Source organism: Hyperolius riggenbachi, chromosome 2 (genome assembly GCF_040937935.1).
Source record: "Hyperolius riggenbachi isolate aHypRig1 chromosome 2, aHypRig1.pri, whole genome shotgun sequence".
Taxonomy (NCBI): domain Eukaryota; kingdom Metazoa; phylum Chordata; class Amphibia; order Anura; family Hyperoliidae; genus Hyperolius; species Hyperolius riggenbachi.
In genome coordinates, this window is record NC_090647.1 from 2,660,408 (window position 1) to 2,672,640 (window position 12,233).

General features: G+C 48.0%; 1 protein-coding gene across 1 annotated transcript in view; it reads right to left on the reverse strand.

The window, feature by feature from the left end:
• TRPM2 (transient receptor potential cation channel subfamily M member 2) overlaps window positions 1-12,233 on the reverse strand; it is a 539,198-nt gene that overhangs the window by 216,009 nt on the left and 310,956 nt on the right. The window contains exon 23 of the mRNA XM_068263660.1: window positions 6,563-6,695. Within this exon, the coding sequence (XP_068119761.1) occupies window positions 6,563-6,695 (133 nt within the window). The remainder of the gene's footprint in view (window positions 1-6,562; window positions 6,696-12,233) is intronic.

Consider the following 12,233-nt stretch of genomic DNA (forward strand, 5'->3'; position numbering starts at 1 on the left):
GGTCACAGGGGAGCAGTGACTGGTGGTCACACTTAGCTGACTGCACTGCCATATCCCCGCCTCTATAAATGTGAGGTAATCAGAATAATACCCATAATGCAGCAGGAGAGGCCAGGGGAGCAGTGACTGGTGGTCACACTTAGCTGACTGCACTGCTATATCTCCGCCTCTATAAATGTGAGGTAATCAGAATAATACCCATAATGCAGCAGGAGAGGTCACAGGGGAGCAGTGACTGGTGGTCACACTTAGCTGACTACACTGCTATATCCCCGCCTCTATAAATGTGAGATAATCAGAATAATACCCATAATGCAGCAGGAGAGGTCACAGGGGAGCAGTGACTGGTGGTCACACTTAGCTGACTGCACTGCTATATCCCCGCCTCTATAAATGTGAGATAATCAGAATAATACCCATAATGCAGCAGGAGAGGTCACAGGGGAGCAGTGACTGGTGGTCACACTTAGCTGACTGCACTGCTATATCTCCGCCTCTATAAATGTGAGATAATCAGAATAATACCCATAATGCAGCAGGAGAGGCCAGGAGAGCAGTGACTGGTGGTCACACTTAGCTGACTGCACTGCCATATCCCCGCCTCTATAAATGTGAGATAATCAGAATAATACCCATAATGCAGCAGGAGAGGCCAGGGGAGCAGTGACTGGTGGTCACACTTAGCTGACTGCACTGCTATATCTCCGCCTCTATAAATGTGAGATAATCAGAATAATACCCATAATGCAGCAGGAGAGGCCAGGAGAGCAGTGACTGGTGGTCACACTTAGTTGACTGCACTGCCATATCCCCGCCTCTATAAATGTGAGATAATCAGAGTAATACCCATAATGCAGCAGGAGAGGCCAGGAGAGCAGTGACTGGTGGTCACACTTAGCTGACTGCACTGCTATATCTCCGCCTCTATAAATGTGAGATAATCAGAATAATACCCATAATGCAGCAGGAGAGGCCAGGAGAGCAGTGACTGGTGGTCACACTTAGCTGACTGCACTGCTATATCTCCGCCTCTATAAATGTGAGATAATCAGAATAATACCCATAATGCAGCAGGAGAGGTCACAGGAGAGCAGTGACTGGTGGTCACACTTAGCTGACTGCACTGCCATATCTCCGCCTCTATAAATGTGAGATAATCAGAATAATACCCATAATGCAGCAGGAGAGGTCAGGGCAGCAGTGACTGGTGGTCACACTTAGCTGACTGCACTGCTATATCCCCGCCTCTATAAATGTGAGGTAATCAGAATAATACCCATAATGCAGCAGGAGAGGTCACAGGAGAGCAGTGACTGGTGGTCACACTTAGCTGGCTGCACTGCTATATCCCCGCCTCTATAAATGTGAGATAATCAGAATAATACCCATAATGCAGCAGGAGAGGTCACAGGGGAGCAGTGACTGGTGGTCACACTTAGCTGACTGCACTGCTATATCCCCGCCTCTATAAATGTGAGGTAATCAGAATAATACCCATAATGCAGCAGGAGAGGTCACAGGGGAGCAGTGACTGGTGGTCACACTTAGCTGACTGCACTGCTATATCTCCGCCTCTATAAATGTGAGATAATCAGAATTATACCCATAATGCAGCAGGAGAGGTCACAGGGGAGCAGTGACTGGTGGTCACACTTAGCTGACTGCACTGCCATATCCCCGCCTCTATAAATGTGAGGTAATCAGAATAATACCCATAATGCAGCAGGAGAGGTCACAGGGGAGCAGTGACTGGTGGTCACACTTAGCTGACTGCACTGCTATATCCCCGCCTCTATAAATGTGAGATAATCAGAATAATACCCATAATGCAGCAGGAGAGGTCACAGGGGAGCAGTGACTGGTGGTCACACTTAGCTGGCTGCACTGCTATATCTCCGCCTCTATAAATGTGAGATAATCAGAATTATACCCATAATGCAGCAGGAGAGGCCACAGGAGAGCAGTGACTGGTGGTCACACTTAGCTGACTGCACTGCCATATCTCCGCCTCTATAAATGTGAGGTAATCAGAATAATACCCATAATGCAGCAGGAGAGGTCACAGGGGAGCAGTGACTGGTGGTCACACTTAGCTGACTGCACTGCTATATCCCCGCCTCTATAAATGTGAGATAATCAGAATAATACCCATAATGCAGCAGGAGAGGTCACAGGGGAGCAGTGACTGGTGGTCACACTTAGCTGGCTGCACTGCTATATCCCCGCCTCTATAAATGTGAGATAATCAGAATAATACCCATAATGCAGCAGGAGAGGTCACAGGGGAGCAGTGACTGGTGGTCACACTTAGCTGACTGCACTGCTATATCCCCGCCTCTATAAATGTGAGATAATCAGAATAATACCCATAATGCAGCAGGAGAGGTCACAGGGGAGCAGTGACTGGTGGTCACACTTAGCTGACTGCAATGCCATATCCCCGCCTCTATAAATGTGAGATAATCAGAATAATACCCATAATGCAGCAGGAGAGGTCACAGGAGAGCAGTGACTGGTGGTCACACTTAGCTGGCTGCACTGCTATATCCCCGCCTCTATAAATGTGAGATAATCAGAATACCCATAATGCAGCAGGAGAGGTCACAGGGGAGCAGTGACTGGTGGTCACACTTAGCTGACTGCACTGCCATATCCCCGCCTCTATAAATGTGAGGTAATCAGAATAATACCCATAATGCAGCAGGAGAGGCCAGGGGAGCAGTGACTGGTGGTCACACTTAGCTGACTGCACTGCTATATCTCCGCCTCTATAAATGTGAGGTAATCAGAATAATACCCATAATGCAGCAGGAGAGGTCACAGGGGAGCAGTGACTGGTGGTCACACTTAGCTGACTACACTGCTATATCCCCGCCTCTATAAATGTGAGATAATCAGAATAATACCCATAATGCAGCAGGAGAGGTCACAGGGGAGCAGTGACTGGTGGTCACACTTAGCTGACTGCACTGCTATATCCCCGCCTCTATAAATGTGAGATAATCAGAATAATACCCATAATGCAGCAGGAGAGGTCACAGGGGAGCAGTGACTGGTGGTCACACTTAGCTGACTGCACTGCTATATCTCCGCCTCTATAAATGTGAGATAATCAGAATAATACCCATAATGCAGCAGGAGAGGCCAGGAGAGCAGTGACTGGTGGTCACACTTAGCTGACTGCACTGCCATATCCCCGCCTCTATAAATGTGAGATAATCAGAATAATACCCATAATGCAGCAGGAGAGGCCAGGGGAGCAGTGACTGGTGGTCACACTTAGCTGACTGCACTGCTATATCTCCGCCTCTATAAATGTGAGATAATCAGAATAATACCCATAATGCAGCAGGAGAGGCCAGGGGAGCAGTGACTGGTGGTCACACTTAGCTGACTGCACTGCTATATCTCCGCCTCTATAAATGTGAGATAATCAGAATAATACCCATAATGCAGCAGGAGAGGCCAGGGGAGCAGTGACTGGTGGTCACGCTTAGCTGACTGCACTGCTATATCCCCGCCTCTATAAATGTGAGATAATCAGAATAATACCCATAATGCAGCAGGAGAGGTCACAGGGGAGCAGTGACTGGTGGTCACACTTAGCTGACTGCACTGCTATATCTCCGCCTCTATAAATGTGAGATAATCAGAATAATACCCATAATGCAGCAGGAGAGGCCAGGAGAGCAGTGACTGGTGGTCACACTTAGCTGACTGCACTGCCATATCCCCGCCTCTATAAATGTGAGATAATCAGAATAATACCCATAATGCAGCAGGAGAGGCCAGGGGAGCAGTGACTGGTGGTCACACTTAGCTGACTGCACTGCTATATCTCCGCCTCTATAAATGTGAGATAATCAGAATAATACCCATAATGCAGCAGGAGAGGCCAGGAGAGCAGTGACTGGTGGTCACACTTAGTTGACTGCACTGCCATATCCCCGCCTCTATAAATGTGAGATAATCAGAGTAATACCCATAATGCAGCAGGAGAGGCCAGGAGAGCAGTGACTGGTGGTCACACTTAGCTGACTGCACTGCTATATCTCCGCCTCTATAAATGTGAGATAATCAGAATAATACCCATAATGCAGCAGGAGAGGCCAGGAGAGCAGTGACTGGTGGTCACACTTAGCTGACTGCACTGCTATATCCCCGCCTCTATAAATGTGAGATAATCAGAATAATACCCATAATGCAGCAGGAGAGGTCACAGGAGAGCAGTGACTGGTGGTCACACTTAGCTGACTGCACTGCCATATCTCCGCCTCTATAAATGTGAGATAATCAGAATAATACCCATAATGCAGCAGGAGAGGTCAGGGCAGCAGTGACTGGTGGTCACACTTAGCTGACTGCACTGCCATATCCCCGCCTCTATAAATGTGAGATAATCAGAGTAATACCCATAATGCAGCAGGAGAGGCCAGGGGAGCAGTGACTGGTGGTCACACTTAGCTGACTGCACTGCTATATCCCCGCCTCTATAAATGTGAGGTAATCAGAATAATACCCATAATGCAGCAGGAGAGGTCACAGGGGAGCAGTGACTGGTGGTCACACTTAGCTGACTGCACTGCTATATCCCCGCCTCTATAAATGTGAGGTAATCAGAATAATACCCATAATGCAGCAGGAGAGGTCACAGGGGAGCAGTGACTGGTGGTCACACTTAGCTGACTGCACTGCTATATCCCCGCCTCTATAAATGTGAGGTAATCAGAATAATACCCATAATGCAGCAGGAGAGGTCACAGGAGAGCAGTGACTGGTGGTCACACTTAGCTGACTGCACTGCTATATCCCCGCCTCTATAAATGTGAGATAATCAGAATAATACCCATAATGCAGCAGGAGAGGTCACAGGGGAGCAGTGACTGGTGGTCACACTTAGCTGACTGCACTGCTATATCCCCGCCTCTATAAATGTGAGATAATCAGAATAATACCCATAATGCAGCAGGAGAGGTCACAGGGGAGCAGTGACTGGTGGTCACACTTAGCTGACTGCACTGCTATATCTCCGCCTCTATAAATGTGAGATAATCAGAATTATACCCATAATGCAGCAGGAGAGGTCACAGGGGAGCAGTGACTGGTGGTCACACTTAGCTGACTGCACTGCCATATCCCCGCCTCTATAAATGTGAGGTAATCAGAATAATACCCATAATGCAGCAGGAGAGGTCACAGGGGAGCAGTGACTGGTGGTCACACTTAGCTGACTGCACTGCTATATCCCCGCCTCTATAAATGTGAGATAATCAGAATAATACCCATAATGCAGCAGGAGAGGTCACAGGGGAGCAGTGACTGGTGGTCACACTTAGCTGGCTGCACTGCTATATCTCCGCCTCTATAAATGTGAGATAATCAGAATTATACCCATAATGCAGCAGGAGAGGCCACAGGAGAGCAGTGACTGGTGGTCACACTTAGCTGACTGCACTGCCATATCTCCGCCTCTATAAATGTGAGGTAATCAGAATAATACCCATAATGCAGCAGGAGAGGTCACAGGGGAGCAGTGACTGGTGGTCACACTTAGCTGACTGCACTGCTATATCCCCGCCTCTATAAATGTGAGATAATCAGAATAATACCCATAATGCAGCAGGAGAGGCCAGGGGAGCAGTGACTGGTGGTCACACTTAGCTGACTGCACTGCTATATCCCCGCCTCTATAAATGTGAGATAATCAGAATAATACCCATAATGCAGCAGGAGAGGCCAGGGGAGCAGTGACTGGTGGTCACACTTAGCTGGCTGCACTGCTATATCCCCGCCTCTATAAATGTGAGATAATCAGAATAATACCCATAATGCAGCAGGAGAGGTCACAGGGGAGCAGTGACTGGTGGTCACACTTAGCTGGCTGCACTGCTATATCCCCGCCTCTATAAATGTGAGATAATCAGAATAATACCCATAATGCAGCAGGAGAGGTCACAGGGGAGCAGTGACTGGTGGTCACACTTAGCTGACTGCACTGCCATATCTCCGCCTCTATAAATGTGAGGTAATCAGAATAATACCCATAATGCAGCAGGAGAGGTCACAGGGGAGCAGTGACTGGTGGTCACACTTAGCTGACTGCACTGCCATATCTCCGCCTCTATAAATGTGAGGTAATCAGAATAATACCCATAATGCAGCAGGAGAGGTCACAGGGGAGCAGTGACTGGTGGTCACACTTAGCTGACTGCACTGCTATATCCCCGCCTCTATAAATGTGAGATAATCAGAATAATACCCATAATGCAGCAGGAGAGGTCACAGGGGAGCAGTGACTGGTGGTCACACTTAGCTGACTGCACTGCTATATCCCCGCCTCTATAAATGTGAGATAATCAGAATAATACCCATAATGCAGCAGGAGAGGCCAGGGCAGCAGTGACTGGTGGTCACACTTAGCTGACTGCACTGCTATATCCCCGCCTCTATAAATGTGAGATAATCAGAATAATACCCATAATGCAGCAGGAGAGGCCAGGAGAGCAGTGAATTAAGGCCACAGTGGAACATCCCTTCCAGTCACAGTAATAGGGGACATTACCTGTCTGCTGTCACTTTCACCAGGTTCTCCTGGCTCCGCCCCTCAAGCTGCTGCTGCGTCAGCTGATAGTTATCCTTCATGTAGGACTCCCAGGACAGCAGCGAGGACTCCTCCCCCTCGTCCAGATCCCGCCCTGAGGGACACAGAATAGCATTGTGTTCGTAAGAGATATTGGGGTTGATTCACTATAACAAATAGTGTGCCTTATCAGAGTTAGCGTGCCTTATCAGAGTTAGCGTGCCTTATCAGAGTTAGCGTGCCTTATCAGAGTTAGCGTGCCTTACCAGAGTTAGCGTGCCTTACCAGAGTTAGCGTGCCTTACCAGAGTTAGCGTGCCTTATCAGAGTTAGTGTGCCTTATCAGAGTTAGCGTGCCTTATCAGAGTTAGCGTGCCTTGTCAGAGTTAGCGTGCCTTGTCAGAGTTAGCGTGCCTTATCAGAGTTAGTGTGCCTTATCAGAGTTAGCGTGCCTTATCAGAGTTAGCGTGCCTTATCAGAGTTAGCGTGCCTTATCAGATTTAGCGTGCCTTATCAGAGTTAGCGTGCCTTACCAGAGTTAGCATGCCTTTTCAGAGTAACATAGCGATCGCTATGAACTTATGCCTGTTAATTGGCATGGCAATGACGAGAGCTCCACTCTCCTGCCCTGAGCCCCGGTCACTTGTTGACAACAAGCTTGCCAGGCAGCCTATTGGGCCAATCACAGTGCGGGGATAATGTCCAGTACAGTGATTGGACCCGCAGGGGCTCAGGGCAGGACGAGTGGAGCTCTCGTCATTGCCAATTAGCAGGCATAAGTTCGTAGCGCTCGCTCGACAAGGCACGCTTACTCTGATAAGGCACACTAACTCTGATAAGGCACACTAACTCTGATAAGGCACGCTAACTCTGATAAGGAACACTTACTCTGATAAGGCATACTAACTCTGATAAGGCACACTTACTCTGATAAGGCATACTAACTCTGATAAGGCACACTAACTCCGATAAGGTATGCTAACTCTGATAAGGCATGCTGACTCTGATAAGGCATGCTAACTCTGATAAGGCAAGCTAACTCCGATAAGGTATGCTAACTCTGATAAGGCATGCTGACTCTGATAAAAAACACTATTTGTTATATTGACTCAGCATTGCCCACACCTACTGTGCTCATTAACCATACAATATCAGCAAGAGATCGACAATCGACTCATCAACCAGATTGTGAAGCGCTGATGGTCACAATCGTCAAATGATAGATTTTATCGATCGCTTCATCAATCCATCCTGAAGATCAGTTTTACTTGAAATGATCACATTGGTTATATTATTATGGATGTATAAAGTGCCAATGTATTCCATCATATGTATTATTCCATTTATGGGTCCAATCGATTTCTTCCGATCGCAAATAACAGATTGGAAGATTGATAGTTGACTAAAATTGTATTGCTAATGGGCAACTTAAAGGACAACTGAGGCGAGAGGTATGTGGAGGCTGCCATATTTATTCCCTTTTATACAATACCAGTTGCCTGGCTGTCCTGCTGATCCTCTCTGCCTCTAATACTTTCAGCCACCGCCCCTGAATAAGCATGCAGCAAATCAGGTGTTTCTGACATTATTGTCAGATCGGTCTAGATTAGCTTCATGCTAGTTCCAGGTGTGTGATTTAGACACTACTGCCGCCAAATAGATCAGCAGGGCTGCCAGGCAACTGGTACTGTTTAACAGGAAATAAATATGTCTCCAGATCCTTCTTACTTTAGTTTTCCTTTACGAATCAGACTTAAAGGAATAAGAGAGCAGAGGAAATGTAACTAATTGTCACAGCTTTTCATACTGTTTTTGCTTTCAGAGTTTGATATGTTTGATATTTGCTTTCTGTAGTCTGATGTGCAACTCTATTAACCCATCATACTCTCGCATGCAAATGTTCAAACAAATGCATTCACAGAATCACTCATCCAGGCACAACTGTTATCCCTACAGCTAAGTTACAAGCCGGGGTTTTAGTTCACAGAAGAATGCATTCTTATGCTTAGTCACCTATACTGTGCAGAAGTACCCAGGTAAACATAGGTGTCCTAACGCTGGCCCTGTAACATGCATAGTGCAGACATGCAAACACATTCATTGCATCAAACCTATCAATGGATTAGGAGCACACATCCTGACGTCCTCTCCTGGGAAAGACAGTGCATCTTACCAATCGCACAAGGGAGCTAACGTAATGTATCCATGTGCACCATGCACATACACCAGCATAAGCTGTGTGCATGCAGACAAACACATACAGGGGAAGGAGGGAGTGCACTGAATTAGACCCTAGCCACAGGGGTCAGTAACAAGAACAAAATATGCTTATGCTGGTGTATGCGCATGGTGCACATAGATACATTACGTTAGCACACAGCTTATGCTGGTGTATGTGCATGGTGCACATGGACACATTACGTTAGCACACAGCTTATGCTGGTGTATGCGCATGGTGCACATAGATACATTACGTTAGCACACAGCTTATGCTGGTGTATGTGCATGGTGCACATGGACACATTACGTTAGCACACAGCTTATGCTGGTGTATGCGCATGGTGCACATAGATACATTACGTTAGCACACAGCTTATGCTGGTGTATGTGCATGGTGCACATGGACACATTACGTTAGCACACAGCTTATGCTGGTGTATGCGCATGGTGCACATAGATACATTACGTTAGCACACAGCTTATGCTGGTGTATGTGCATGGTGCACATGGATACATAACGTTAGCACACAGCTTATGCTGGTGTATGCGCATGGATACATTACGTTAGCACACAGCTTATGCTGGTGTATGTGCATGGTGCACATGGACACATTACGTTAGCACACAGCTTATGCTGGTGTATGTGCATGGTGCACATGGACACATAACGTTAGCTCCCTTGTGCGATTGGTAAGATGCACTGTCTGTCCCAGGAGAGGACGTCAGGATGTGTGCTCCTAATCCATTGATAGGTTTGATGCAATGAATGTGTTTGCATGTGTGCACTATGCATGTTACAGGGCCAGAGTTAGGACACCTATGTTTACCTGGGTACTTCTGCGCAGTATAGGTGACTAAGCATGAGAATGCATTCTTCTGTGAACTAAAACCCCGGCTTGTAATTTAGCTGTAGGGATAACAGTTGTGCCTGGATGAGTGAATCTGTGAATGCATTTGTTTGAACATTTGCATGCGAGAGTGCGAAGGGTTAATAGATTTTTGCTGTTTTCTGGCCACACCCCCTTCAGCACCTCCCTTTCCTTAATAATTTATTTAATGTCCTAACTAGAGGCGATGTGCCTGGATATATGTATGTTTATTCTTATCATTGACCCCTGAGGCTAGGGTCCAATTCGGTGCACTCCCCCTTCCCCTGTATGTTTGTCAGCATGCAGACAGCTTATGCTGGTGTATGCGCATGGTGCACATGGACACATAATGTTAGCTCCCTTGTGCGATTGGTAAGATGCACTGTCTTTCCCAGGAGAGGAAGTTAGGATGTGTGCTCCTAATCCATTGATAGGTTTGATGCAATGAATGTGTTTGCATGTCTGCACTATGCATGTTACAGGGCCAGAGTTAGGACACCTATGTTTACCTGGGTACTTCTGCGCAGTGTATGTGACAAAGCATAAGAATGCATTCTTCTGTGAACTAAAATCCTGGCTTTTAATTTAGCTGTAGGGACAGGCCAGCCATCAGGGGGGTACAAGCGTGACTGCCGTCACGGGCCCGGGGCGGGCCTAGGGCCCGCAGCCTCGGGCCCCCCCCCCCCAGGCATTAACCTCCTGAGAGGTCTTTTCCCACCTCCCCTCCCCCAGCGGCCGCCGCTGTTAATACCTTAGCAGCGGCCGCTTTCCCCTCTCCGCTGCGCGTACTTTCCAGCAGCATCTCCCGGCTGCTCTGTGTGTGTGAGGCGGCAGGAAGCATGGCTCGGTTCCCATAGTAACGGCGATACAGATCGCCGTTACAGGAAGCCGCTGCCATGCTTCCTGCCGCCTCACACAGAGCAGCCGGGAGATGCTGCTGGAAAGTACGCGCTGGAGAGGGGAGAGCGCCGCTGTTAAGGTAACAACAGCGGCGGGGACGAGCACCACCTACCCATACTGGGGCACTATACTGACTATACTGGGGCACTATACTGGGGCACTATACTGGGGCACTATACTGGGGCACTATACTGGCTATACTGGGGCACTATACTGGGGTACTGTGCTGGCTATACTGGGCACTGTACTGGCTATACTGGGGCACTATACTAGCTATACTGGGGCACTATACTGGTGCACTATACTGGGGCACTGTACTGGCGCGCTATACTGACTATACTGGGGCACTATACTAGCGCGCTATACTGGGGCACTATACTGGCTATACTGGGGCACTGTACTGGCTATACTGGGGCACTATACTGGCTATACTGGGGCACTACTGGGGCACTATACTGGCTATACTGGGGCACTATACTAGCTATACTGGGGCGATATACTGGCGCGCTATACTGGGGCACTATACTGGCTATACTGGGGCACTATACTAGCTATACTGGGGCACTATACTAGCTATACTGGGGCACTATACTGGCTATACTGGGGCACTATACTGGCTATACTGGGGCACTATACTGGCTATACTGGGGCACTATACTGGCTACACTGGGGCACTATACTAGCTATACTGGGGCACTATACTGGCGCGCTATACTGGGGCACTGTACTGGCTATACTGGGGCACTATACTGGCTATACTGGGGCACTGTACTGGCTATACTGGGGCACTGTACTGGGTGTGCACAGCAGTCTGTAGGGGGGCCCAGGCTTGATGTTGTGTGAGGGGCCCCAAAATTTCTGATGGCGGCCCTGTGTAGGGATAACAGTTGTGCCTGGATGAGTGAATCTGTGAATGCATTTGTTTGAACATTTGCATGTGAGTGTGCGAAGGGTTAATAGATTTTTGATCTGCAACTCTGGCTGTGCATTGAAGCAGACACCCCTTCTGCAATTGATTTGTCCCAATATAGCTAAATCCTACCCTCAATAAATTACAGCTTTTGCCTCTGATATTTAACATGAAAAGTAGGAAAATGTGTACACAGCTACTTAGACATCATTTGCACACTGTCATTTTAGAACACTTGGGTATCGATAGTATTCCTTTAATTTACAAAAATGGCATCAAAAACTAAAAAGCTCAGGTGACACAGCAGACAGAAAAAGCTCAGGTGACACCGCAGACAGGCAAAGCTCAGGTGACACCACAGACAGGGAAAGCTCTGGTGACACCGCAGACAGGAAGAGCTCAGGTGACACCACAGACAGGGAAAGCTCTGGTGACACCGCAGACAGGAAAAGCTCTGGTGACACAGCAGACAAGGAAAGCTCAGATGACACCGCAGACAGGGAGAGCTCAGGTGACACCGCAGACAAGGAAAGCTCAGGTTACACCGCAGACAGGGAGAGCTCTGGTGACACCGCAGACAGGGAAATCTCAGGTGAAACCGCAGACAGGAAAAGCTCAGGTGACACCACAGACAGGGAAAGCTCAGGTGACACCGCAGACAGGGAAAGCTCAGGTGACACCGCAGACAGGGAAAGCTCAGGTGACAGTGCAGACAGGGAAAGCTCAGGTGACACCGCAGACAGGGAAAGCTCAGG